The sequence below is a fragment of the Bos indicus x Bos taurus genome, chromosome 28 (assembly GCF_003369695.1).
Source record: "Bos indicus x Bos taurus breed Angus x Brahman F1 hybrid chromosome 28, Bos_hybrid_MaternalHap_v2.0, whole genome shotgun sequence".
NCBI classification, from domain to species: domain Eukaryota; kingdom Metazoa; phylum Chordata; class Mammalia; order Artiodactyla; family Bovidae; genus Bos; species Bos indicus x Bos taurus.
This window is the reverse complement of record NC_040103.1, coordinates 2,861,336-2,878,863: the sequence shown is the minus strand read 5'-3', so window position 1 is coordinate 2,878,863 and position 17,528 is coordinate 2,861,336. Positions and strand designations below refer to the sequence as shown.

The window sequence follows — 17,528 nt, the reverse complement described above, 5'->3', positions numbered from 1 at the left end:
ACACATGATGACAGGAAAAGAAGGCAAACAGTGGTGTCCAGTCTCATTACACAGTGATGATACGACTCTCAAATCAGTCTACTGATCACAGCAAAGAGGACGCTAACACCAGTGAACTCCACACGATCACATTTAAGAAGTTCATCAAAATCAGGTCTTTCTTATGAAAGAGGATTTGGAGTACGACCTCAGACAAGAATAACAGCAACAGTAAGAGTTCTCTCTTACAATGTCTATTTCACCGCACTCTGCCTACAGAGAGGAGCTAGCTAGCGAAGTTCAGAGTTCACCTGGGGGGTTGCCTTGCAAGTTTCAACCTCAGGCTTTTAGTCTCCTGGAGGTCAGATCAGCTAATGTCCAGAAGTTGTGTGTGTGTGTGTGTGTGTGTGTGTGTGCATGTGTGTGTGTGTGCGTGCGTGTGTGTGCACACGCACTCAGTCACTCAATCCTGACTCTTTGTGACCCCATGGACTGCAGCCCACCAGGCTCCTTTGTCCATGGGATTTTCCAGGCAAGAATACTGGAGTGGGTTGCCATTTCCTTCTCCACAACTATTTATTTTACACATAGTAGTGTATATATGTCAATGCTACTCTCTCAATTTGTCCCACCCTCCCCTCCCCCAACTGTGTCCACAAGCCCATTCTCTATGTCTGTGCCTCTGTTCCTGCCTTGCAAAGCTCTTAAAATATTCTTTGTATCATTGATGTTAACTGCTGCTGCTGCTGCTGCTGCTAGGTCGCTTCAGTTGTGTCCGACTCTGTGCGACCCCATAGACGGCAGCCCACTAGGTTTCTCTATTATGTGTATTCGTATTGGTTTATCTTTATCCTGCTTCATTCTCAGGTGCAGTTTTGAGAACTCATCTCTCTCTTCAATTATGTAGAATTATCAGATATCTCTTCAAATGTTTCTACTCTTACTCCAGCTGGTCTCTTTTTCTTTAGCTCAGGTTTGTTAGAATATATGAAGCTGTCCTCCATATCTCTTAGTTTCACTCTAGAATATTTATATCTGTCTCCGTCTGTCCCTCCTACGTGCATGTGGCCTCAGATGCCAGTGGAGTGGTGTCCACAAACTTGCACCAAACTCTTTTGTTCAACAGGCAACACCAGGGACGCATAGTTTATCACCAAACCATTGAGAAGAGCTCACTTCCCTTCTTATAGTCCAAATGTTTATTACTACGGGAAGGATTAGGTCACCTTTTTATTTCTGTGAAATAATTATTTAGGGTACTATGTAGTAGGTTGAAAGTTGTTGACCTCTATGTACTGACATGGAAAAATTGCTAAGACATCTTAAATAAAAAAGCAAATACAAGTAATGCATACAGTTGACATCATATGCACCTATACACACACAATGTATGTGTATGTATATATATACATATGTGAAGGAGGGCATGGCAACCCACTCTAGTACTCTTGCCTGGATAATCCCATGCACTGAGGAGCCTGGCAGGCTACAGCCCATAGGGTCGCAAAGAGTCGGACATGAGTGAAGTGACTTATATAAACTTTAATTGATATGCCTATTAGTCAGACTGCAAAGTTTAGAGCCAGCCATCACCGGAGAATTGATGTTTTCAAATCGTGGTGCTGGAGAAGACTCTTGAGAGTCCGTTGGACTGAAAGGAAATCAAACCAGTCAATCTTAAAGGAAATCAACCCTGAATATTCATTGGAAGGACTGATGCTAAAGCTAAAGTTCCAATACTTTGGCCACCTGATGTCAAGAGCTGACCCGCTGAAAAAGACCCTGATGTTGGGAAAGATTGAAGGCAGGAGGAGAAGGGACAACAAAGGATGAGATGGTTGGATGGCATCATTGACTCAATGGACGTGAGTTTGAGTAAACCCTGGGAGACAGTGAAGGACAGAGAAGTCTGGCATGTTGCAGTCCATGGGGTCACAAAGAGTTGGACACGACTGAGTGCCTAAGCACAGAACAGCACAAACCCACCCCCATGCTCAGTAACTCCCTGGAAATGCTCACAGTTCCTGGTTGGATGGCATCATTGCGACACACAGTAAGGTACCCCGGATGCACCATGGTTGGATGGCGGCGGGGGCTGGGTCTCGCCGTAGGTGGCCAAGCCGAAGGGGACCTTTGAGACCTCGGATGCGAGGAAGTCTATAAATGGTCCCCACGGGTGATTGCCAGCCCCAGGGCACTGCGTGCAGCCGGGGCCCGCCGGCCCAAGGCCGACGCCCCAAGGCCTTAGGGAAGCTGCTTCTGCCGCACGGCCTCTCTCTGAGGTGTGTCACGGTCTGTGCCAGTGTGTCTATCTCGGAGCGGATGCCATCCCCTGTCCCCTGTCCGTCTCCCGTTCTCCGTCTCTCTGTCAGTCGCTCGGTGTCTCCCTCTCTCTGTCTCTCCCTCCCCGTGTGTGCCTGCGCGCTCGTGTCTGTCTGTCTGTCTGTCTGTCTGCATCTGCCTCGCGCCGTCTTGGGAGTGTGTCTCTGAACCTTCATCTCTTTCTGTCTCTGTCTCTCCCGACCCCCGGCCTCCCACGGGTGCTATGGCTGTGGCCCTGGCTGCCGCGCTTGCGCCGGCCGGCTGTCTCCCGTGGCGTGGGTGCCCGCGAGTGTCTGTGTGTCTGTCCGTGTGCCTGCATGTCGCTCGTCTGCTCCCTCCGGAAGGTCCTGTGCTTGGAGGGCGGCGTGGGGGCAAGGGGGGCCTCGGGAGGGCGAAGGGGCGGGGCGGACGAGCTCTTGGTTCACCGCGCTGGTGGCTCCAGGTGGCTTTGGGCACCGGGCAGGTGCCGGGCAGGATGGGCGCTCAGGGCCACGGCTGGGCTGCGCACAGGCCCGCAGGAGGCTCAGAGGACCGCGGGCCCCAGCGGGCCCCGAAGCCAGAGAGCTCCGGGGCCACGTGGCCCTGAGCAGCGAAGGCCTTGGTGGGGGGGGGGGGGTGTTGGGTTGGGGGGGGGGGCTGGGGGCGGGGCGGAGCCGGGGTGGAGGTGGCGGAGGGGGGCGGCGGCCTCCGAGCGGGGCCGGGCCTGGACGGTCCCAGGGTGGGAGAGCGCCAAGACCTCCACGCCCCTCACCCCACCCACCCACCCCACCCCACCCCACCCACCCCACGCCCGATCCGCCGCAGGCATGCCGGGCCGGCTGCTCCGGGTCCAGGGTCCCGGGTCCCGGAAGCCCCGTGGTCCCCCGGGCCGGGCCAGGCGGGTGCTGGCCGGGGGTGGCGGTGTGCGGGGGGCGGAGCGGCGTCGGCCGGCCACACGGCCGCCGGGACTCCGGTCGCGGGTCGTGCAGCTCAAGTGCAGCGCGCGCTCCGTGGAGAGCTGCGGCCGGCTGGGCCGAGCGGCAGGTCGGAGCGAAAGGCAGGCGCAGCGCAGGGCTCTTAGGGCGCCCGGCGGCAGCCGCCCCCGTCTACGGCCATACCACCCTGAACGCGCCCGATCTCGTCTGATCTCGGAAGCTAAGCAGGGTCGGGCCTGGTTAGTACTTGGATGGGAGACCGCCTGGGAATACCGGGTGCTGTAGGCTTTTCTTTTTCTTTTTTCTTTTTTTTTTTTTTTTTGCCTCCCCTCTCCTTTAGCGCCCGCCCCCCACCCCCGCAAGCCCCACCTGCCGCTGGCCCCTCGCACCCCACCGCGCTCAGAGCGGTCGCCTGCCTTCCAGCCCCTCCCGGGGTGGGTGGCCGGGGCCCCGACTCCCGCTGCAGACCTGGGTTGCCTCCGGGCGGCCCGCGAGCCCCTCCGCATTGGGCTTCCAGGAAACCAGAGGACCGGCGAGGGCGGGGGTGGAGGGGGTGCTCTCTGTCTGGGGCTCCCTTGGCAGGCCTCAGGCACTTCTGGGCGGGGCCCCGGCCCCAGCCCCCGCCGCAGCCGCAGCCCCCGGCCCGTCCCCAGCCCCACCCCTCGACGCATCCTCGCAGGCAACCGCTGGGTCTCCCGCAGGCGCGCGCGCACAACACTCACACACACACACACACACACAAAACAGTCAGGCACACACACACACCCCCCCACCGCCGCCGAGAAAGGTCAAGAGCCGGAGACCACAGGTAAGGGAGACGGAGAAAGAGGGAGAGAGAGAGACAGACAGCAAGAGGACCACACAGACTTCCAAACCCCCGGCCGCCACACCCTGTCCCCTCCATTCTGGGTTCCCCCCGGCCCCCAGTCGACCAGACCCCACCGTCGCCCACCGACACACTCACACACACACTCTCCCGCACTCACCCTCTGGCCTGGGGGCGGGGGCTGGGTCTCGCCGTAGGTGGCCAAGCCGAAGGGGACCTTTGAGACCTCGGATGCGAGGAAGTCCGGGGGTCCCCACGGGTGATTGCCAGCCCCAGGGCACTGCGTGCAGCCGGGGCCCGCCGGCCCAAGGCCGACGCCCCCTCCCTTAGGGAAGCTGCTTCTGCCGCACGGCCTCTCTCTGAGGTGTGTCACGGTCTGTGCCAGTGTGTCTATCTCGGAGCGGATGCCATCCCCTGTCCCCTGTCCGTCTCCCGTTCTCCGTCTCTCTGTCAGTCGCTCGGTGTCTCCCTCTCTCTGTCTCTCCCTCCCCGTGTGTGCCTGCGCGCTCGTGTCTGTCTGTCTGTCTGTCTGTCTGCATCTGCCTCGCGCCGTCTTGGGAGTGTGTCTCTGAACCTTCATCTCTTTCTGTCTCTGTCTCTCCCGACCCCCGGCCTCCCACGGGTGCTATGGCTGTGGCCCTGGCTGCCGCGCTTGCGCCGGCCGGCTGTCTCCCGTGGCGTGGGTGCCCGCGAGTGTCTGTGTGTCTGTCCGTGTGCCTGCATGTCGCTCGTCTGCTCCCTCCGGAAGGTCCTGTGCTTGGAGGGCGGCGTGGGGGCAAGGGGGGCCTCGGGAGGGCGAAGGGGCGGGGCGGACGAGCTCTTGGTTCACCGCGCTGGTGGCTCCAGGTGGCTTTGGGCACCGGGCAGGTGCCGGGCAGGATGGGCGCTCAGGGCCACGGCTGGGCTGCGCACAGGCCCGCAGGAGGCTCAGAGGACCGCGGGCCCCAGCGGGCCCCGAAGCCAGAGAGCTCCGGGGCCACGTGGCCCTGAGCAGCGAAGGCCTTGGTGGGGGGGGGGGGGGTGTTGGGTTGGGGGGGGGGGCTGGGGGCGGGGCGGAGCCGGGGTGGAGGTGGCGGAGGGGGGCGGCGGCCTCCGAGCGGGGCCGGGCCTGGACGGTCCCAGGGTGGGAGAGCGCCAAGACCTCCACGCCCCTCACCCCACCCCACCCCACCCCACCCCACCCCACCCCACGCCCGATCCGCCGCAGGCATGCCGGGCCGGCTGCTCCGGGTCCAGGGTCCCGGGTCCCGGAAGCCCCGTGGTCCCCCGGGCCGGGCCAGGCGGGTGCTGGCCGGGGGTGGCGGTGTGCGGGGGGCGGAGCGGCGTCGGCCGGCCACACGGCCGCCGGGACTCCGGTCGCGGGTCGTGCAGCTCAAGTGCAGCGCGCGCTCCGTGGAGAGCTGCGGCCGGCTGGGCCGAGCGGCAGGTCGGAGCGAAAGGCAGGCGCAGCGCAGGGCTCTTAGGGCGCCCGGCGGCAGCCGCCCCCGTCTACGGCCATACCACCCTGAACGCGCCCGATCTCGTCTGATCTCGGAAGCTAAGCAGGGTCGGGCCTGGTTAGTACTTGGATGGGAGACCGCCTGGGAATACCGGGTGCTGTAGGCTTTTCTTTTTCTTTTTTCTTTTTTTTTTTTTTTTTGCCTCCCCTCTCCTTTAGCGCCCGCCCCCCACCCCCGCAAGCCCCACCTGCCGCTGGCCCCTCGCACCCCACCGCGCTCAGAGCGGTCGCCTGCCTTCCAGCCCCTCCCGGGGTGGGTGGCCGGGGCCCCGACTCCCGCTGCAGACCTGGGTTGCCTCCGGGCGGCCCGCGAGCCCCTCCGCATTGGGCTTCCAGGAAACCAGAGGACCGGCGAGGGCGGGGGTGGAGGGGGTGCTCTCTGTCTGGGGCTCCCTTGGCAGGCCTCAGGCACTTCTGGGCGGGGCCCCGGCCCCAGCCCCCGCCGCAGCCGCAGCCCCCGGCCCGTCCCCAGCCCCACCCCTCGACGCATCCTCGCAGGCAACCGCTGGGTCTCCCGCAGGCGCGCGCGCACAACACTCACACACACACACACACACACAAAACAGTCAGGCACACACACACACCCCCCCACCGCCGCCGAGAAAGGTCAAGAGCCGGAGACCACAGGTAAGGGAGACGGAGAAAGAGGGAGAGAGAGAGACAGACAGCAAGAGGACCACACAGACTTCCAAACCCCCGGCCGCCACACCCTGTCCCCTCCATTCTGGGTTCCCCCCGGCCCCCAGTCGACCAGACCCCACCGTCGCCCACCGACACACTCACACACACACTCTCCCGCACTCACCCTCTGGCCTGGGGGCGGGGGCTGGGTCTCGCCGTAGGTGGCCAAGCCGAAGGGGACCTTTGAGACCTCGGATGCGAGGAAGTCCGGGGGTCCCCACGGGTGATTGCCAGCCCCAGGGCACTGCGTGCAGCCGGGGCCCGCCGGCCCAAGGCCGACGCCCCCTCCCTTAGGGAAGCTGCTTCTGCCGCACGGCCTCTCTCTGAGGTGTGTCACGGTCTGTGCCAGTGTGTCTATCTCGGAGCGGATGCCATCCCCTGTCCCCTGTCCGTCTCCCGTTCTCCGTCTCTCTGTCAGTCGCTCGGTGTCTCCCTCTCTCTGTCTCTCCCTCCCCGTGTGTGCCTGCGCGCTCGTGTCTGTCTGTCTGTCTGTCTGTCTGCATCTGCCTCGCGCCGTCTTGGGAGTGTGTCTCTGAACCTTCATCTCTTTCTGTCTCTGTCTCTCCCGACCCCCGGCCTCCCACGGGTGCTATGGCTGTGGCCCTGGCTGCCGCGCTTGCGCCGGCCGGCTGTCTCCCGTGGCGTGGGTGCCCGCGAGTGTCTGTGTGTCTGTCCGTGTGCCTGCATGTCGCTCGTCTGCTCCCTCCGGAAGGTCCTGTGCTTGGAGGGCGGCGTGGGGGCAAGGGGGGCCTCGGGAGGGCGAAGGGGCGGGGCGGACGAGCTCTTGGTTCACCGCGCTGGTGGCTCCAGGTGGCTTTGGGCACCGGGCAGGTGCCGGGCAGGATGGGCGCTCAGGGCCACGGCTGGGCTGCGCACAGGCCCGCAGGAGGCTCAGAGGACCGCGGGCCCCAGCGGGCCCCGAAGCCAGAGAGCTCCGGGGCCACGTGGCCCTGAGCAGCGAAGGCCTTGGTGGGGGGGGGGGGGTGTTGGGTTGGGGGGGGGGGGCTGGGGGCGGGGCGGAGCCGGGGTGGAGGTGGCGGAGGGGGGCGGCGGCCTCCGAGCGGGGCCGGGCCTGGACGGTCCCAGGGTGGGAGAGCGCCAAGACCTCCACGCCCCTCACCCCACCCCACCCCACCCCACCCCACCCCACCCCACCCCACGCCCGATCCGCCGCAGGCATGCCGGGCCGGCTGCTCCGGGTCCAGGGTCCCGGGTCCCGGAAGCCCCGTGGTCCCCCGGGCCGGGCCAGGCGGGTGCTGGCCGGGGGTGGCGGTGTGCGGGGGGCGGAGCGGCGTCGGCCGGCCACACGGCCGCCGGGACTCCGGTCGCGGGTCGTGCAGCTCAAGTGCAGCGCGCGCTCCGTGGAGAGCTGCGGCCGGCTGGGCCGAGCGGCAGGTCGGAGCGAAAGGCAGGCGCAGCGCAGGGCTCTTAGGGCGCCCGGCGGCAGCCGCCCCCGTCTACGGCCATACCACCCTGAACGCGCCCGATCTCGTCTGATCTCGGAAGCTAAGCAGGGTCGGGCCTGGTTAGTACTTGGATGGGAGACCGCCTGGGAATACCGGGTGCTGTAGGCTTTTCTTTTTCTTTTTTCTTTTTTTTTTTTTTTTGCCTCCCCTCTCCTTTAGCGCCCGCCCCCCACCCCCGCAAGCCCCACCTGCCGCTGGCCCCTCGCACCCCACCGCGCTCAGAGCGGTCGCCTGCCTTCCAGCCCCTCCCGGGGTGGGTGGCCGGGGCCCCGACTCCCGCTGCAGACCTGGGTTGCCTCCGGGCGGCCCGCGAGCCCCTCCGCATTGGGCTTCCAGGAAACCAGAGGACCGGCGAGGGCGGGGGTGGAGGGGGTGCTCTCTGTCTGGGGCTCCCTTGGCAGGCCTCAGGCACTTCTGGGCGGGGCCCCGGCCCCAGCCCCCGCCGCAGCCGCAGCCCCCGGCCCGTCCCCAGCCCCACCCCTCGACGCATCCTCGCAGGCAACCGCTGGGTCTCCCGCAGGCGCGCGCGCACAACACTCACACACACACACACACACACAAAACAGTCAGGCACACACACACACCCCCCCACCGCCGCCGAGAAAGGTCAAGAGCCGGAGACCACAGGTAAGGGAGACGGAGAAAGAGGGAGAGAGAGAGACAGACAGCAAGAGGACCACACAGACTTCCAAACCCCCGGCCGCCACACCCTGTCCCCTCCATTCTGGGTTCCCCCCGGCCCCCAGTCGACCAGACCCCACCGTCGCCCACCGACACACTCACACACACACTCTCCCGCACTCACCCTCTGGCCTGGGGGCGGGGGCTGGGTCTCGCCGTAGGTGGCCAAGCCGAAGGGGACCTTTGAGACCTCGGATGCGAGGAAGTCCGGGGGTCCCCACGGGTGATTGCCAGCCCCAGGGCACTGCGTGCAGCCGGGGCCCGCCGGCCCAAGGCCGACGCCCCCTCCCTTAGGGAAGCTGCTTCTGCCGCACGGCCTCTCTCTGAGGTGTGTCACGGTCTGTGCCAGTGTGTCTATCTCGGAGCGGATGCCATCCCCTGTCCCCTGTCCGTCTCCCGTTCTCCGTCTCTCTGTCAGTCGCTCGGTGTCTCCCTCTCTCTGTCTCTCCCTCCCCGTGTGTGCCTGCGCGCTCGTGTCTGTCTGTCTGTCTGTCTGTCTGCATCTGCCTCGCGCCGTCTTGGGAGTGTGTCTCTGAACCTTCATCTCTTTCTGTCTCTGTCTCTCCCGACCCCCGGCCTCCCACGGGTGCTATGGCTGTGGCCCTGGCTGCCGCGCTTGCGCCGGCCGGCTGTCTCCCGTGGCGTGGGTGCCCGCGAGTGTCTGTGTGTCTGTCCGTGTGCCTGCATGTCGCTCGTCTGCTCCCTCCGGAAGGTCCTGTGCTTGGAGGGCGGCGTGGGGGCAAGGGGGGCCTCGGGAGGGCGAAGGGGCGGGGCGGACGAGCTCTTGGTTCACCGCGCTGGTGGCTCCAGGTGGCTTTGGGCACCGGGCAGGTGCCGGGCAGGATGGGCGCTCAGGGCCACGGCTGGGCTGCGCACAGGCCCGCAGGAGGCTCAGAGGACCGCGGGCCCCAGCGGGCCCCGAAGCCAGAGAGCTCCGGGGCCACGTGGCCCTGAGCAGCGAAGGCCTTGGTGGGGGGGGGGGGGGTGTTGGGTTGGGGGGGGGGGCTGGGGGCGGGGCGGAGCCGGGGTGGAGGTGGCGGAGGGGGGCGGCGGCCTCCGAGCGGGGCCGGGCCTGGACGGTCCCAGGGTGGGAGAGCGCCAAGACCTCCACGCCCCTCACCCCACCCCACCCCACCCCACCCCACCCCACCCCACCCCACGCCCGATCCGCCGCAGGCATGCCGGGCCGGCTGCTCCGGGTCCAGGGTCCCGGGTCCCGGAAGCCCCGTGGTCCCCCGGGCCGGGCCAGGCGGGTGCTGGCCGGGGGTGGCGGTGTGCGGGGGGCGGAGCGGCGTCGGCCGGCCACACGGCCGCCGGGACTCCGGTCGCGGGTCGTGCAGCTCAAGTGCAGCGCGCGCTCCGTGGAGAGCTGCGGCCGGCTGGGCCGAGCGGCAGGTCGGAGCGAAAGGCAGGCGCAGCGCAGGGCTCTTAGGGCGCCCGGCGGCAGCCGCCCCCGTCTACGGCCATACCACCCTGAACGCGCCCGATCTCGTCTGATCTCGGAAGCTAAGCAGGGTCGGGCCTGGTTAGTACTTGGATGGGAGACCGCCTGGGAATACCGGGTGCTGTAGGCTTTTCTTTTTCTTTTTTCTTTTTTTTTTTTTTTTTGCCTCCCCTCTCCTTTAGCGCCCGCCCCCCACCCCCGCAAGCCCCACCTGCCGCTGGCCCCTCGCACCCCACCGCGCTCAGAGCGGTCGCCTGCCTTCCAGCCCCTCCCGGGGTGGGTGGCCGGGGCCCCGACTCCCGCTGCAGACCTGGGTTGCCTCCGGGCGGCCCGCGAGCCCCTCCGCATTGGGCTTCCAGGAAACCAGAGGACCGGCGAGGGCGGGGGTGGAGGGGGTGCTCTCTGTCTGGGGCTCCCTTGGCAGGCCTCAGGCACTTCTGGGCGGGGCCCCGGCCCCAGCCCCCGCCGCAGCCGCAGCCCCCGGCCCGTCCCCAGCCCCACCCCTCGACGCATCCTCGCAGGCAACCGCTGGGTCTCCCGCAGGCGCGCGCGCACAACACTCACACACACACACACACACACAAAACAGTCAGGCACACACACACACCCCCCCACCGCCGCCGAGAAAGGTCAAGAGCCGGAGACCACAGGTAAGGGAGACGGAGAAAGAGGGAGAGAGAGAGACAGACAGCAAGAGGACCACACAGACTTCCAAACCCCCGGCCGCCACACCCTGTCCCCTCCATTCTGGGTTCCCCCCGGCCCCCAGTCGACCAGACCCCACCGTCGCCCACCGACACACTCACACACACACTCTCCCGCACTCACCCTCTGGCCTGGGGGCGGGGGCTGGGTCTCGCCGTAGGTGGCCAAGCCGAAGGGGACCTTTGAGACCTCGGATGCGAGGAAGTCCGGGGGTCCCCACGGGTGATTGCCAGCCCCAGGGCACTGCGTGCAGCCGGGGCCCGCCGGCCCAAGGCCGACGCCCCCTCCCTTAGGGAAGCTGCTTCTGCCGCACGGCCTCTCTCTGAGGTGTGTCACGGTCTGTGCCAGTGTGTCTATCTCGGAGCGGATGCCATCCCCTGTCCCCTGTCCGTCTCCCGTTCTCCGTCTCTCTGTCAGTCGCTCGGTGTCTCCCTCTCTCTGTCTCTCCCTCCCCGTGTGTGCCTGCGCGCTCGTGTCTGTCTGTCTGTCTGTCTGTCTGCATCTGCCTCGCGCCGTCTTGGGAGTGTGTCTCTGAACCTTCATCTCTTTCTGTCTCTGTCTCTCCCGACCCCCGGCCTCCCACGGGTGCTATGGCTGTGGCCCTGGCTGCCGCGCTTGCGCCGGCCGGCTGTCTCCCGTGGCGTGGGTGCCCGCGAGTGTCTGTGTGTCTGTCCGTGTGCCTGCATGTCGCTCGTCTGCTCCCTCCGGAAGGTCCTGTGCTTGGAGGGCGGCGTGGGGGCAAGGGGGGCCTCGGGAGGGCGAAGGGGCGGGGCGGACGAGCTCTTGGTTCACCGCGCTGGTGGCTCCAGGTGGCTTTGGGCACCGGGCAGGTGCCGGGCAGGATGGGCGCTCAGGGCCACGGCTGGGCTGCGCACAGGCCCGCAGGAGGCTCAGAGGACCGCGGGCCCCAGCGGGCCCCGAAGCCAGAGAGCTCCGGGGCCACGTGGCCCTGAGCAGCGAAGGCCTTGGTGGGGGGGGGGGGGGTGTTGGGTTGGGGGGGGGGGCTGGGGGCGGGGCGGAGCCGGGGTGGAGGTGGCGGAGGGGGGCGGCGGCCTCCGAGCGGGGCCGGGCCTGGACGGTCCCAGGGTGGGAGAGCGCCAAGACCTCCACGCCCCTCACCCCACCCCACCCCACCCACCCACCCCACCCCACCCCACGCCCGATCCGCCGCAGGCATGCCGGGCCGGCTGCTCCGGGTCCAGGGTCCCGGGTCCCGGAAGCCCCGTGGTCCCCCGGGCCGGGCCAGGCGGGTGCTGGCCGGGGGTGGCGGTGTGCGGGGGGCGGAGCGGCGTCGGCCGGCCACACGGCCGCCGGGACTCCGGTCGCGGGTCGTGCAGCTCAAGTGCAGCGCGCGCTCCGTGGAGAGCTGCGGCCGGCTGGGCCGAGCGGCAGGTCGGAGCGAAAGGCAGGCGCAGCGCAGGGCTCTTAGGGCGCCCGGCGGCAGCCGCCCCCGTCTACGGCCATACCACCCTGAACGCGCCCGATCTCGTCTGATCTCGGAAGCTAAGCAGGGTCGGGCCTGGTTAGTACTTGGATGGGAGACCGCCTGGGAATACCGGGTGCTGTAGGCTTTTCTTTTTCTTTTTCTTTCTTTTTTTTTTTTTGCCTCCCCTCTCCTTTAGCGCCCGCCCCCCACCCCCGCAAGCCCCACCTGCCGCTGGCCCCTCGCACCCCACCGCGCTCAGAGCGGTCGCCTGCCTTCCAGCCCCTCCCGGGGTGGGTGGCCGGGGCCCCGACTCCCGCTGCAGACCTGGGTTGCCTCCGGGCGGCCCGCGAGCCCCTCCGCATTGGGCTTCCAGGAAACCAGAGGACCGGCGAGGGCGGGGGTGGAGGGGGTGCTCTCTGTCTGGGGCTCCCTTGGCAGGCCTCAGGCACTTCTGGGCGGGGCCCCGGCCCCAGCCCCCGCCGCAGCCGCAGCCCCCGGCCCGTCCCCAGCCCCACCCCTCGACGCATCCTCGCAGGCAACCGCTGGGTCTCCCGCAGGCGCGCGCGCACAACACTCACACACACACACACACACACAAAACAGTCAGGCACACACACACACCCCCCCACCGCCGCCGAGAAAGGTCAAGAGCCGGAGACCACAGGTAAGGGAGACGGAGAAAGAGGGAGAGAGAGAGACAGACAGCAAGAGGACCACACAGACTTCCAAACCCCCGGCCGCCACACCCTGTCCCCTCCATTCTGGGTTCCCCCCGGCCCCCAGTCGACCAGACCCCACCGTCGCCCACCGACACACTCACACACACACTCTCCCGCACTCACCCTCTGGCCTGGGGGCGGGGGCTGGGTCTCGCCGTAGGTGGCCAAGCCGAAGGGGACCTTTGAGACCTCGGATGCGAGGAAGTCCGGGGGTCCCCACGGGTGATTGCCAGCCCCAGGGCACTGCGTGCAGCCGGGGCCCGCCGGCCCAAGGCCGACGCCCCCTCCCTTAGGGAAGCTGCTTCTGCCGCACGGCCTCTCTCTGAGGTGTGTCACGGTCTGTGCCAGTGTGTCTATCTCGGAGCGGATGCCATCCCCTGTCCCCTGTCCGTCTCCCGTTCTCCGTCTCTCTGTCAGTCGCTCGGTGTCTCCCTCTCTCTGTCTCTCCCTCCCCGTGTGTGCCTGCGCGCTCGTGTCTGTCTGTCTGTCTGTCTGTCTGCATCTGCCTCGCGCCGTCTTGGGAGTGTGTCTCTGAACCTTCATCTCTTTCTGTCTCTGTCTCTCCCGACCCCCGGCCTCCCACGGGTGCTATGGCTGTGGCCCTGGCTGCCGCGCTTGCGCCGGCCGGCTGTCTCCCGTGGCGTGGGTGCCCGCGAGTGTCTGTGTGTCTGTCCGTGTGCCTGCATGTCGCTCGTCTGCTCCCTCCGGAAGGTCCTGTGCTTGGAGGGCGGCGTGGGGGCAAGGGGGGCCTCGGGAGGGCGAAGGGGCGGGGCGGACGAGCTCTTGGTTCACCGCGCTGGTGGCTCCAGGTGGCTTTGGGCACCGGGCAGGTGCCGGGCAGGATGGGCGCTCAGGGCCACGGCTGGGCTGCGCACAGGCCCGCAGGAGGCTCAGAGGACCGCGGGCCCCAGCGGGCCCCGAAGCCAGAGAGCTCCGGGGCCACGTGGCCCTGAGCAGCGAAGGCCTTGGTGGGGGGGGGGGGGTGTTGGGTTGGGGGGGGGGGCTGGGGGCGGGGCGGAGCCGGGGTGGAGGTGGCGGAGGGGGGCGGCGGCCTCCGAGCGGGGCCGGGCCTGGACGGTCCCAGGGTGGGAGAGCGCCAAGACCTCCACGCCCCTCACCCCACCCCACCCCACCCCACCCCACCCCACCCCACCCCACGCCCGATCCGCCGCAGGCATGCCGGGCCGGCTGCTCCGGGTCCAGGGTCCCGGGTCCCGGAAGCCCCGTGGTCCCCCGGGCCGGGCCAGGCGGGTGCTGGCCGGGGGTGGCGGTGTGCGGGGGGCGGAGCGGCGTCGGCCGGCCACACGGCCGCCGGGACTCCGGTCGCGGGTCGTGCAGCTCAAGTGCAGCGCGCGCTCCGTGGAGAGCTGCGGCCGGCTGGGCCGAGCGGCAGGTCGGAGCGAAAGGCAGGCGCAGCGCAGGGCTCTTAGGGCGCCCGGCGGCAGCCGCCCCCGTCTACGGCCATACCACCCTGAACGCGCCCGATCTCGTCTGATCTCGGAAGCTAAGCAGGGTCGGGCCTGGTTAGTACTTGGATGGGAGACCGCCTGGGAATACCGGGTGCTGTAGGCTTTTCTTTTTCTTTTTTCTTTCTTTTTTTTTTTTTGCCTCCCCTCTCCTTTAGCGCCCGCCCCCCACCCCCGCAAGCCCCACCTGCCGCTGGCCCCTCGCACCCCACCGCGCTCAGAGCGGTCGCCTGCCTTCCAGCCCCTCCCGGGGTGGGTGGCCGGGGCCCCGACTCCCGCTGCAGACCTGGGTTGCCTCCGGGCGGCCCGCGAGCCCCTCCGCATTGGGCTTCCAGGAAACCAGAGGACCGGCGAGGGCGGGGGTGGAGGGGGTGCTCTCTGTCTGGGGCTCCCTTGGCAGGCCTCAGGCACTTCTGGGCGGGGCCCCGGCCCCAGCCCCCGCCGCAGCCGCAGCCCCCGGCCCGTCCCCAGCCCCACCCCTCGACGCATCCTCGCAGGCAACCGCTGGGTCTCCCGCAGGCGCGCGCGCACAACACTCACACACACACACACACACACAAAACAGTCAGGCACACACACACACCCCCCCACCGCCGCCGAGAAAGGTCAAGAGCCGGAGACCACAGGTAAGGGAGACGGAGAAAGAGGGAGAGAGAGAGACAGACAGCAAGAGGACCACACAGACTTCCAAACCCCCGGCCGCCACACCCTGTCCCCTCCATTCTGGGTTCCCCCCGGCCCCCAGTCGACCAGACCCCACCGTCGCCCACCGACACACTCACACACACACTCTCCCGCACTCACCCTCTGGCCTGGGGGCGGGGGCTGGGTCTCGCCGTAGGTGGCCAAGCCGAAGGGGACCTTTGAGACCTCGGATGCGAGGAAGTCCGGGGGTCCCCACGGGTGATTGCCAGCCCCAGGGCACTGCGTGCAGCCGGGGCCCGCCGGCCCAAGGCCGACGCCCCCTCCCTTAGGGAAGCTGCTTCTGCCGCACGGCCTCTCTCTGAGGTGTGTCACGGTCTGTGCCAGTGTGTCTATCTCGGAGCGGATGCCATCCCCTGTCCCCTGTCCGTCTCCCGTTCTCCGTCTCTCTGTCAGTCGCTCGGTGTCTCCCTCTCTCTGTCTCTCCCTCCCCGTGTGTGCCTGCGCGCTCGTGTCTGTCTGTCTGTCTGTCTGTCTGCATCTGCCTCGCGCCGTCTTGGGAGTGTGTCTCTGAACCTTCATCTCTTTCTGTCTCTGTCTCTCCCGACCCCCGGCCTCCCACGGGTGCTATGGCTGTGGCCCTGGCTGCCGCGCTTGCGCCGGCCGGCTGTCTCCCGTGGCGTGGGTGCCCGCGAGTGTCTGTGTGTCTGTCCGTGTGCCTGCATGTCGCTCGTCTGCTCCCTCCGGAAGGTCCTGTGCTTGGAGGGCGGCGTGGGGGCAAGGGGGGCCTCGGGAGGGCGAAGGGGCGGGGCGGACGAGCTCTTGGTTCACCGCGCTGGTGGCTCCAGGTGGCTTTGGGCACCGGGCAGGTGCCGGGCAGGATGGGCGCTCAGGGCCACGGCTGGGCTGCGCACAGGCCCGCAGGAGGCTCAGAGGACCGCGGGCCCCAGCGGGCCCCGAAGCCAGAGAGCTCCGGGGCCACGTGGCCCTGAGCAGCGAAGGCCTTGGTGGGGGGGGGGGGGGTGTTGGGTTGGGGGGGGGGGGCTGGGGGCGGGGCGGAGCCGGGGTGGAGGTGGCGGAGGGGGGCGGCGGCCTCCGAGCGGGGCCGGGCCTGGACGGTCCCAGGGTGGGAGAGCGCCAAGACCTCCACGCCCCTCACCCCACCCCACCCCACCCCACCCCACCCCACCCCACCCCACGCCCGATCCGCCGCAGGCATGCCGGGCCGGCTGCTCCGGGTCCAGGGTCCCGGGTCCCGGAAGCCCCGTGGTCCCCCGGGCCGGGCCAGGCGGGTGCTGGCCGGGGGTGGCGGTGTGCGGGGGGCGGAGCGGCGTCGGCCGGCCACACGGCCGCCGGGACTCCGGTCGCGGGTCGTGCAGCTCAAGTGCAGCGCGCGCTCCGTGGAGAGCTGCGGCCGGCTGGGCCGAGCGGCAGGTCGGAGCGAAAGGCAGGCGCAGCGCAGGGCTCTTAGGGCGCCCGGCGGCAGCCGCCCCCGTCTACGGCCATACCACCCTGAACGCGCCCGATCTCGTCTGATCTCGGAAGCTAAGCAGGGTCGGGCCTGGTTAGTACTTGGATGGGAGACCGCCTGGGAATACCGGGTGCTGTAGGCTTTTCTTTTTCTTTTTCTTTCTTTTTTTTTTTTTTGCCTCCCCTCTCCTTTAGCGCCCGCCCCCCACCCCCGCAAGCCCCACCTGCCGCTGGCCCCTCGCACCCCACCGCGCTCAGAGCGGTCGCCTGCCTTCCAGCCCCTCCCGGGGTGGGTGGCCGGGGCCCCGACTCCCGCTGCAGACCTGGGTTGCCTCCGGGCGGCCCGCGAGCCCCTCCGCATTGGGCTTCCAGGAAACCAGAGGACCGGCGAGGGCGGGGGTGGAGGGGGTGCTCTCTGTCTGGGGCTCCCTTGGCAGGCCTCAGGCACTTCTGGGCGGGGCCCCGGCCCCAGCCCCCGCCGCAGCCGCAGCCCCCGGCCCGTCCCCAGCCCCACCCCTCGACGCATCCTCGCAGGCAACCGCTGGGTCTCCCGCAGGCGCGCGCGCACAACACTCACACACACACACACACACACAAAACAGTCAGGCACACACACACACCCCCCCACCGCCGCCGAGAAAGGTCAAGAGCCGGAGACCACAGGTAAGGGAGACGGAGAAAGAGGGAGAGAGAGAGACAGACAGCAAGAGGACCACACAGACTTCCAAACCCCCGGCCGCCACACCCTGTCCCCTCCATTCTGGGTTCCCCCCGGCCCCCAGTCGACCAGACCCCACCGTCGCCCACCGACACACTCACACACACACTCTCCCGCACTCACCCTCTGGCCTGGGGGCGGGGGCTGGGTCTCGCCGTAGGTGGCCAAGCCGAAGGGGACCTTTGAGACCTCGGATGCGAGGAAGTCCGGGGGTCCCCACGGGTGATTGCCAGCCCCAGGGCACTGCGTGCAGCCGGGGCCCGCCGGCCCAAGGCCGACGCCCCCTCCCTTAGGGAAGCTGCTTCTGCCGCACGGCCTCTCTCTGAGGTGTGTCACGGTCTGTGCCAGTGTGTCTATCTCGGAGCGGATGCCATCCCCTGTCCCCTGTCCGTCTCCCGTTCTCCGTCTCTCTGTCAGTCGCTCGGTGTCTCCCTCTCTCTGTCTCTCCCTCCCCGTGTGTGCCTGCGCGCTCGTGTCTGTCTGTCTGTCTGTCTGTCTGCATCTGCCTCGCGCCGTCTTGGGAGTGTGTCTCTGAACCTTCATCTCTTTCTGTCTCTGTCTCTCCCGACCC

General features: G+C 67.7%; 7 protein-coding genes and 7 non-coding genes across 14 annotated transcripts; 7 read left to right on the top strand and 7 right to left on the bottom strand.

Annotated features, from left to right (window-relative positions):
• Positions 1-2,522: 2,522 nt before the first annotated feature.
• On the bottom strand, positions 2,523-4,621 carry LOC113885214 (basic proline-rich protein-like). The gene is made up of 3 exons (XM_027530342.1): positions 4,210-4,621; positions 3,090-3,402; positions 2,523-2,898 (listed from the first exon to the last, which is right to left on the bottom strand). The coding sequence occupies exons 1-3, from the start codon at positions 4,619-4,621 to the stop codon at positions 2,523-2,525; spliced, it is 1,101 nt and encodes a 366-aa protein (XP_027386143.1).
• Positions 3,385-3,503, top strand: LOC113885621. Its single transcript, XR_003509274.1, has one exon. It is a non-coding gene; the product is annotated as a 5S ribosomal RNA (ribosomal RNA).
• Positions 4,622-4,666: 45 nt separating the features above from the next.
• LOC113885213 (basic proline-rich protein-like) lies at positions 4,667-6,764 on the bottom strand. The gene is made up of 3 exons (XM_027530341.1): positions 6,353-6,764; positions 5,233-5,545; positions 4,667-5,042 (listed from the first exon to the last, which is right to left on the bottom strand). The coding sequence occupies exons 1-3, from the start codon at positions 6,762-6,764 to the stop codon at positions 4,667-4,669; spliced, it is 1,101 nt and encodes a 366-aa protein (XP_027386142.1).
• On the top strand, positions 5,528-5,646 carry LOC113885620. The gene has a single exon (XR_003509273.1). It is a non-coding gene; the product is annotated as a 5S ribosomal RNA (ribosomal RNA).
• A 45-nt stretch (positions 6,765-6,809) lies between the features above and the next one.
• Positions 6,810-8,911, bottom strand: LOC113885212 (basic proline-rich protein-like). Its single transcript, XM_027530340.1, has 3 exons — positions 8,500-8,911; positions 7,381-7,693; positions 6,810-7,185 (listed from the first exon to the last, which is right to left on the bottom strand). The coding sequence occupies exons 1-3, from the start codon at positions 8,909-8,911 to the stop codon at positions 6,810-6,812; spliced, it is 1,101 nt and encodes a 366-aa protein (XP_027386141.1).
• LOC113885619 lies at positions 7,676-7,794 on the top strand. The gene has a single exon (XR_003509272.1). It is a non-coding gene; the product is annotated as a 5S ribosomal RNA (ribosomal RNA).
• Positions 8,912-8,956: 45 nt separating the features above from the next.
• LOC113885211 (basic proline-rich protein-like) lies at positions 8,957-11,059 on the bottom strand. Its single transcript, XM_027530338.1, has 3 exons — positions 10,648-11,059; positions 9,528-9,840; positions 8,957-9,332 (listed from the first exon to the last, which is right to left on the bottom strand). Exons 1-3 carry the CDS (start codon positions 11,057-11,059, stop codon positions 8,957-8,959), a joined length of 1,101 nt encoding a protein of 366 aa, XP_027386139.1.
• On the top strand, positions 9,823-9,941 carry LOC113885618. Its single transcript, XR_003509271.1, has one exon. It is a non-coding gene; the product is annotated as a 5S ribosomal RNA (ribosomal RNA).
• A 45-nt stretch (positions 11,060-11,104) lies between the features above and the next one.
• LOC113885210 (basic proline-rich protein-like) lies at positions 11,105-13,204 on the bottom strand. The gene is made up of 3 exons (XM_027530337.1): positions 12,793-13,204; positions 11,674-11,986; positions 11,105-11,480 (listed from the first exon to the last, which is right to left on the bottom strand). Exons 1-3 carry the CDS (start codon positions 13,202-13,204, stop codon positions 11,105-11,107), a joined length of 1,101 nt encoding a protein of 366 aa, XP_027386138.1.
• LOC113885617 lies at positions 11,969-12,087 on the top strand. Its single transcript, XR_003509270.1, has one exon. It is a non-coding gene; the product is annotated as a 5S ribosomal RNA (ribosomal RNA).
• Positions 13,205-13,249: 45 nt separating the features above from the next.
• On the bottom strand, positions 13,250-15,351 carry LOC113885209 (basic proline-rich protein-like). The gene is made up of 3 exons (XM_027530336.1): positions 14,940-15,351; positions 13,820-14,132; positions 13,250-13,625 (listed from the first exon to the last, which is right to left on the bottom strand). The coding sequence occupies exons 1-3, from the start codon at positions 15,349-15,351 to the stop codon at positions 13,250-13,252; spliced, it is 1,101 nt and encodes a 366-aa protein (XP_027386137.1).
• Positions 14,115-14,233, top strand: LOC113885616. The gene has a single exon (XR_003509269.1). It is a non-coding gene; the product is annotated as a 5S ribosomal RNA (ribosomal RNA).
• A 45-nt stretch (positions 15,352-15,396) lies between the features above and the next one.
• On the bottom strand, positions 15,397-17,500 carry LOC113885207 (basic proline-rich protein-like). The gene is made up of 3 exons (XM_027530335.1): positions 17,089-17,500; positions 15,969-16,281; positions 15,397-15,772 (listed from the first exon to the last, which is right to left on the bottom strand). The coding sequence occupies exons 1-3, from the start codon at positions 17,498-17,500 to the stop codon at positions 15,397-15,399; spliced, it is 1,101 nt and encodes a 366-aa protein (XP_027386136.1).
• On the top strand, positions 16,264-16,382 carry LOC113885615. Its single transcript, XR_003509268.1, has one exon. It is a non-coding gene; the product is annotated as a 5S ribosomal RNA (ribosomal RNA).
• Positions 17,501-17,528: the final 28 nt, after the last annotated feature.

Excerpts from the sequence above, each read along its gene's own strand:
- LOC113885214 (XM_027530342.1), bottom strand. The coding sequence starts at position 4,621 with ATGAAGGTTCAGAGACACACTCCCAAGACGGCGCGAGGCAGATGCAGA. Across the intron at positions 3,403-4,209 it reads GACCCAGCCCCCGCCCCCAG|GGTGGTATGGCCGTAGACGG; the intron begins GCCAGAGGGTGA and ends GGGCGCGTTCAG. Across the intron at positions 2,899-3,089 it reads ATGCCTGCGGCGGATCGGGC|GCCTTCGCTGCTCAGGGCCA; the intron begins GTGGGGTGGGTG and ends CCCCCCACCAAG.
- LOC113885213 (XM_027530341.1), bottom strand. The coding sequence starts at position 6,764 with ATGAAGGTTCAGAGACACACTCCCAAGACGGCGCGAGGCAGATGCAGA. Across the intron at positions 5,546-6,352 it reads GACCCAGCCCCCGCCCCCAG|GGTGGTATGGCCGTAGACGG; the intron begins GCCAGAGGGTGA and ends GGGCGCGTTCAG. Across the intron at positions 5,043-5,232 it reads ATGCCTGCGGCGGATCGGGC|GCCTTCGCTGCTCAGGGCCA; the intron begins GTGGGGTGGGGT and ends CCCCCCACCAAG.
- LOC113885207 (XM_027530335.1), bottom strand. The coding sequence starts at position 17,500 with ATGAAGGTTCAGAGACACACTCCCAAGACGGCGCGAGGCAGATGCAGA. Across the intron at positions 16,282-17,088 it reads GACCCAGCCCCCGCCCCCAG|GGTGGTATGGCCGTAGACGG; the intron begins GCCAGAGGGTGA and ends GGGCGCGTTCAG. Across the intron at positions 15,773-15,968 it reads ATGCCTGCGGCGGATCGGGC|GCCTTCGCTGCTCAGGGCCA; the intron begins GTGGGGTGGGGT and ends CCCCCCACCAAG.
- LOC113885210 (XM_027530337.1), bottom strand. The coding sequence starts at position 13,204 with ATGAAGGTTCAGAGACACACTCCCAAGACGGCGCGAGGCAGATGCAGA. Across the intron at positions 11,987-12,792 it reads GACCCAGCCCCCGCCCCCAG|GGTGGTATGGCCGTAGACGG; the intron begins GCCAGAGGGTGA and ends GGGCGCGTTCAG. Across the intron at positions 11,481-11,673 it reads ATGCCTGCGGCGGATCGGGC|GCCTTCGCTGCTCAGGGCCA; the intron begins GTGGGGTGGGGT and ends CCCCCCACCAAG.
- LOC113885209 (XM_027530336.1), bottom strand. The coding sequence starts at position 15,351 with ATGAAGGTTCAGAGACACACTCCCAAGACGGCGCGAGGCAGATGCAGA. Across the intron at positions 14,133-14,939 it reads GACCCAGCCCCCGCCCCCAG|GGTGGTATGGCCGTAGACGG; the intron begins GCCAGAGGGTGA and ends GGGCGCGTTCAG. Across the intron at positions 13,626-13,819 it reads ATGCCTGCGGCGGATCGGGC|GCCTTCGCTGCTCAGGGCCA; the intron begins GTGGGGTGGGGT and ends CCCCCCACCAAG.
- LOC113885211 (XM_027530338.1), bottom strand. The coding sequence starts at position 11,059 with ATGAAGGTTCAGAGACACACTCCCAAGACGGCGCGAGGCAGATGCAGA. Across the intron at positions 9,841-10,647 it reads GACCCAGCCCCCGCCCCCAG|GGTGGTATGGCCGTAGACGG; the intron begins GCCAGAGGGTGA and ends GGGCGCGTTCAG. Across the intron at positions 9,333-9,527 it reads ATGCCTGCGGCGGATCGGGC|GCCTTCGCTGCTCAGGGCCA; the intron begins GTGGGGTGGGGT and ends CCCCCCACCAAG.
- LOC113885212 (XM_027530340.1), bottom strand. The coding sequence starts at position 8,911 with ATGAAGGTTCAGAGACACACTCCCAAGACGGCGCGAGGCAGATGCAGA. Across the intron at positions 7,694-8,499 it reads GACCCAGCCCCCGCCCCCAG|GGTGGTATGGCCGTAGACGG; the intron begins GCCAGAGGGTGA and ends GGGCGCGTTCAG. Across the intron at positions 7,186-7,380 it reads ATGCCTGCGGCGGATCGGGC|GCCTTCGCTGCTCAGGGCCA; the intron begins GTGGGGTGGGGT and ends CCCCCCACCAAG.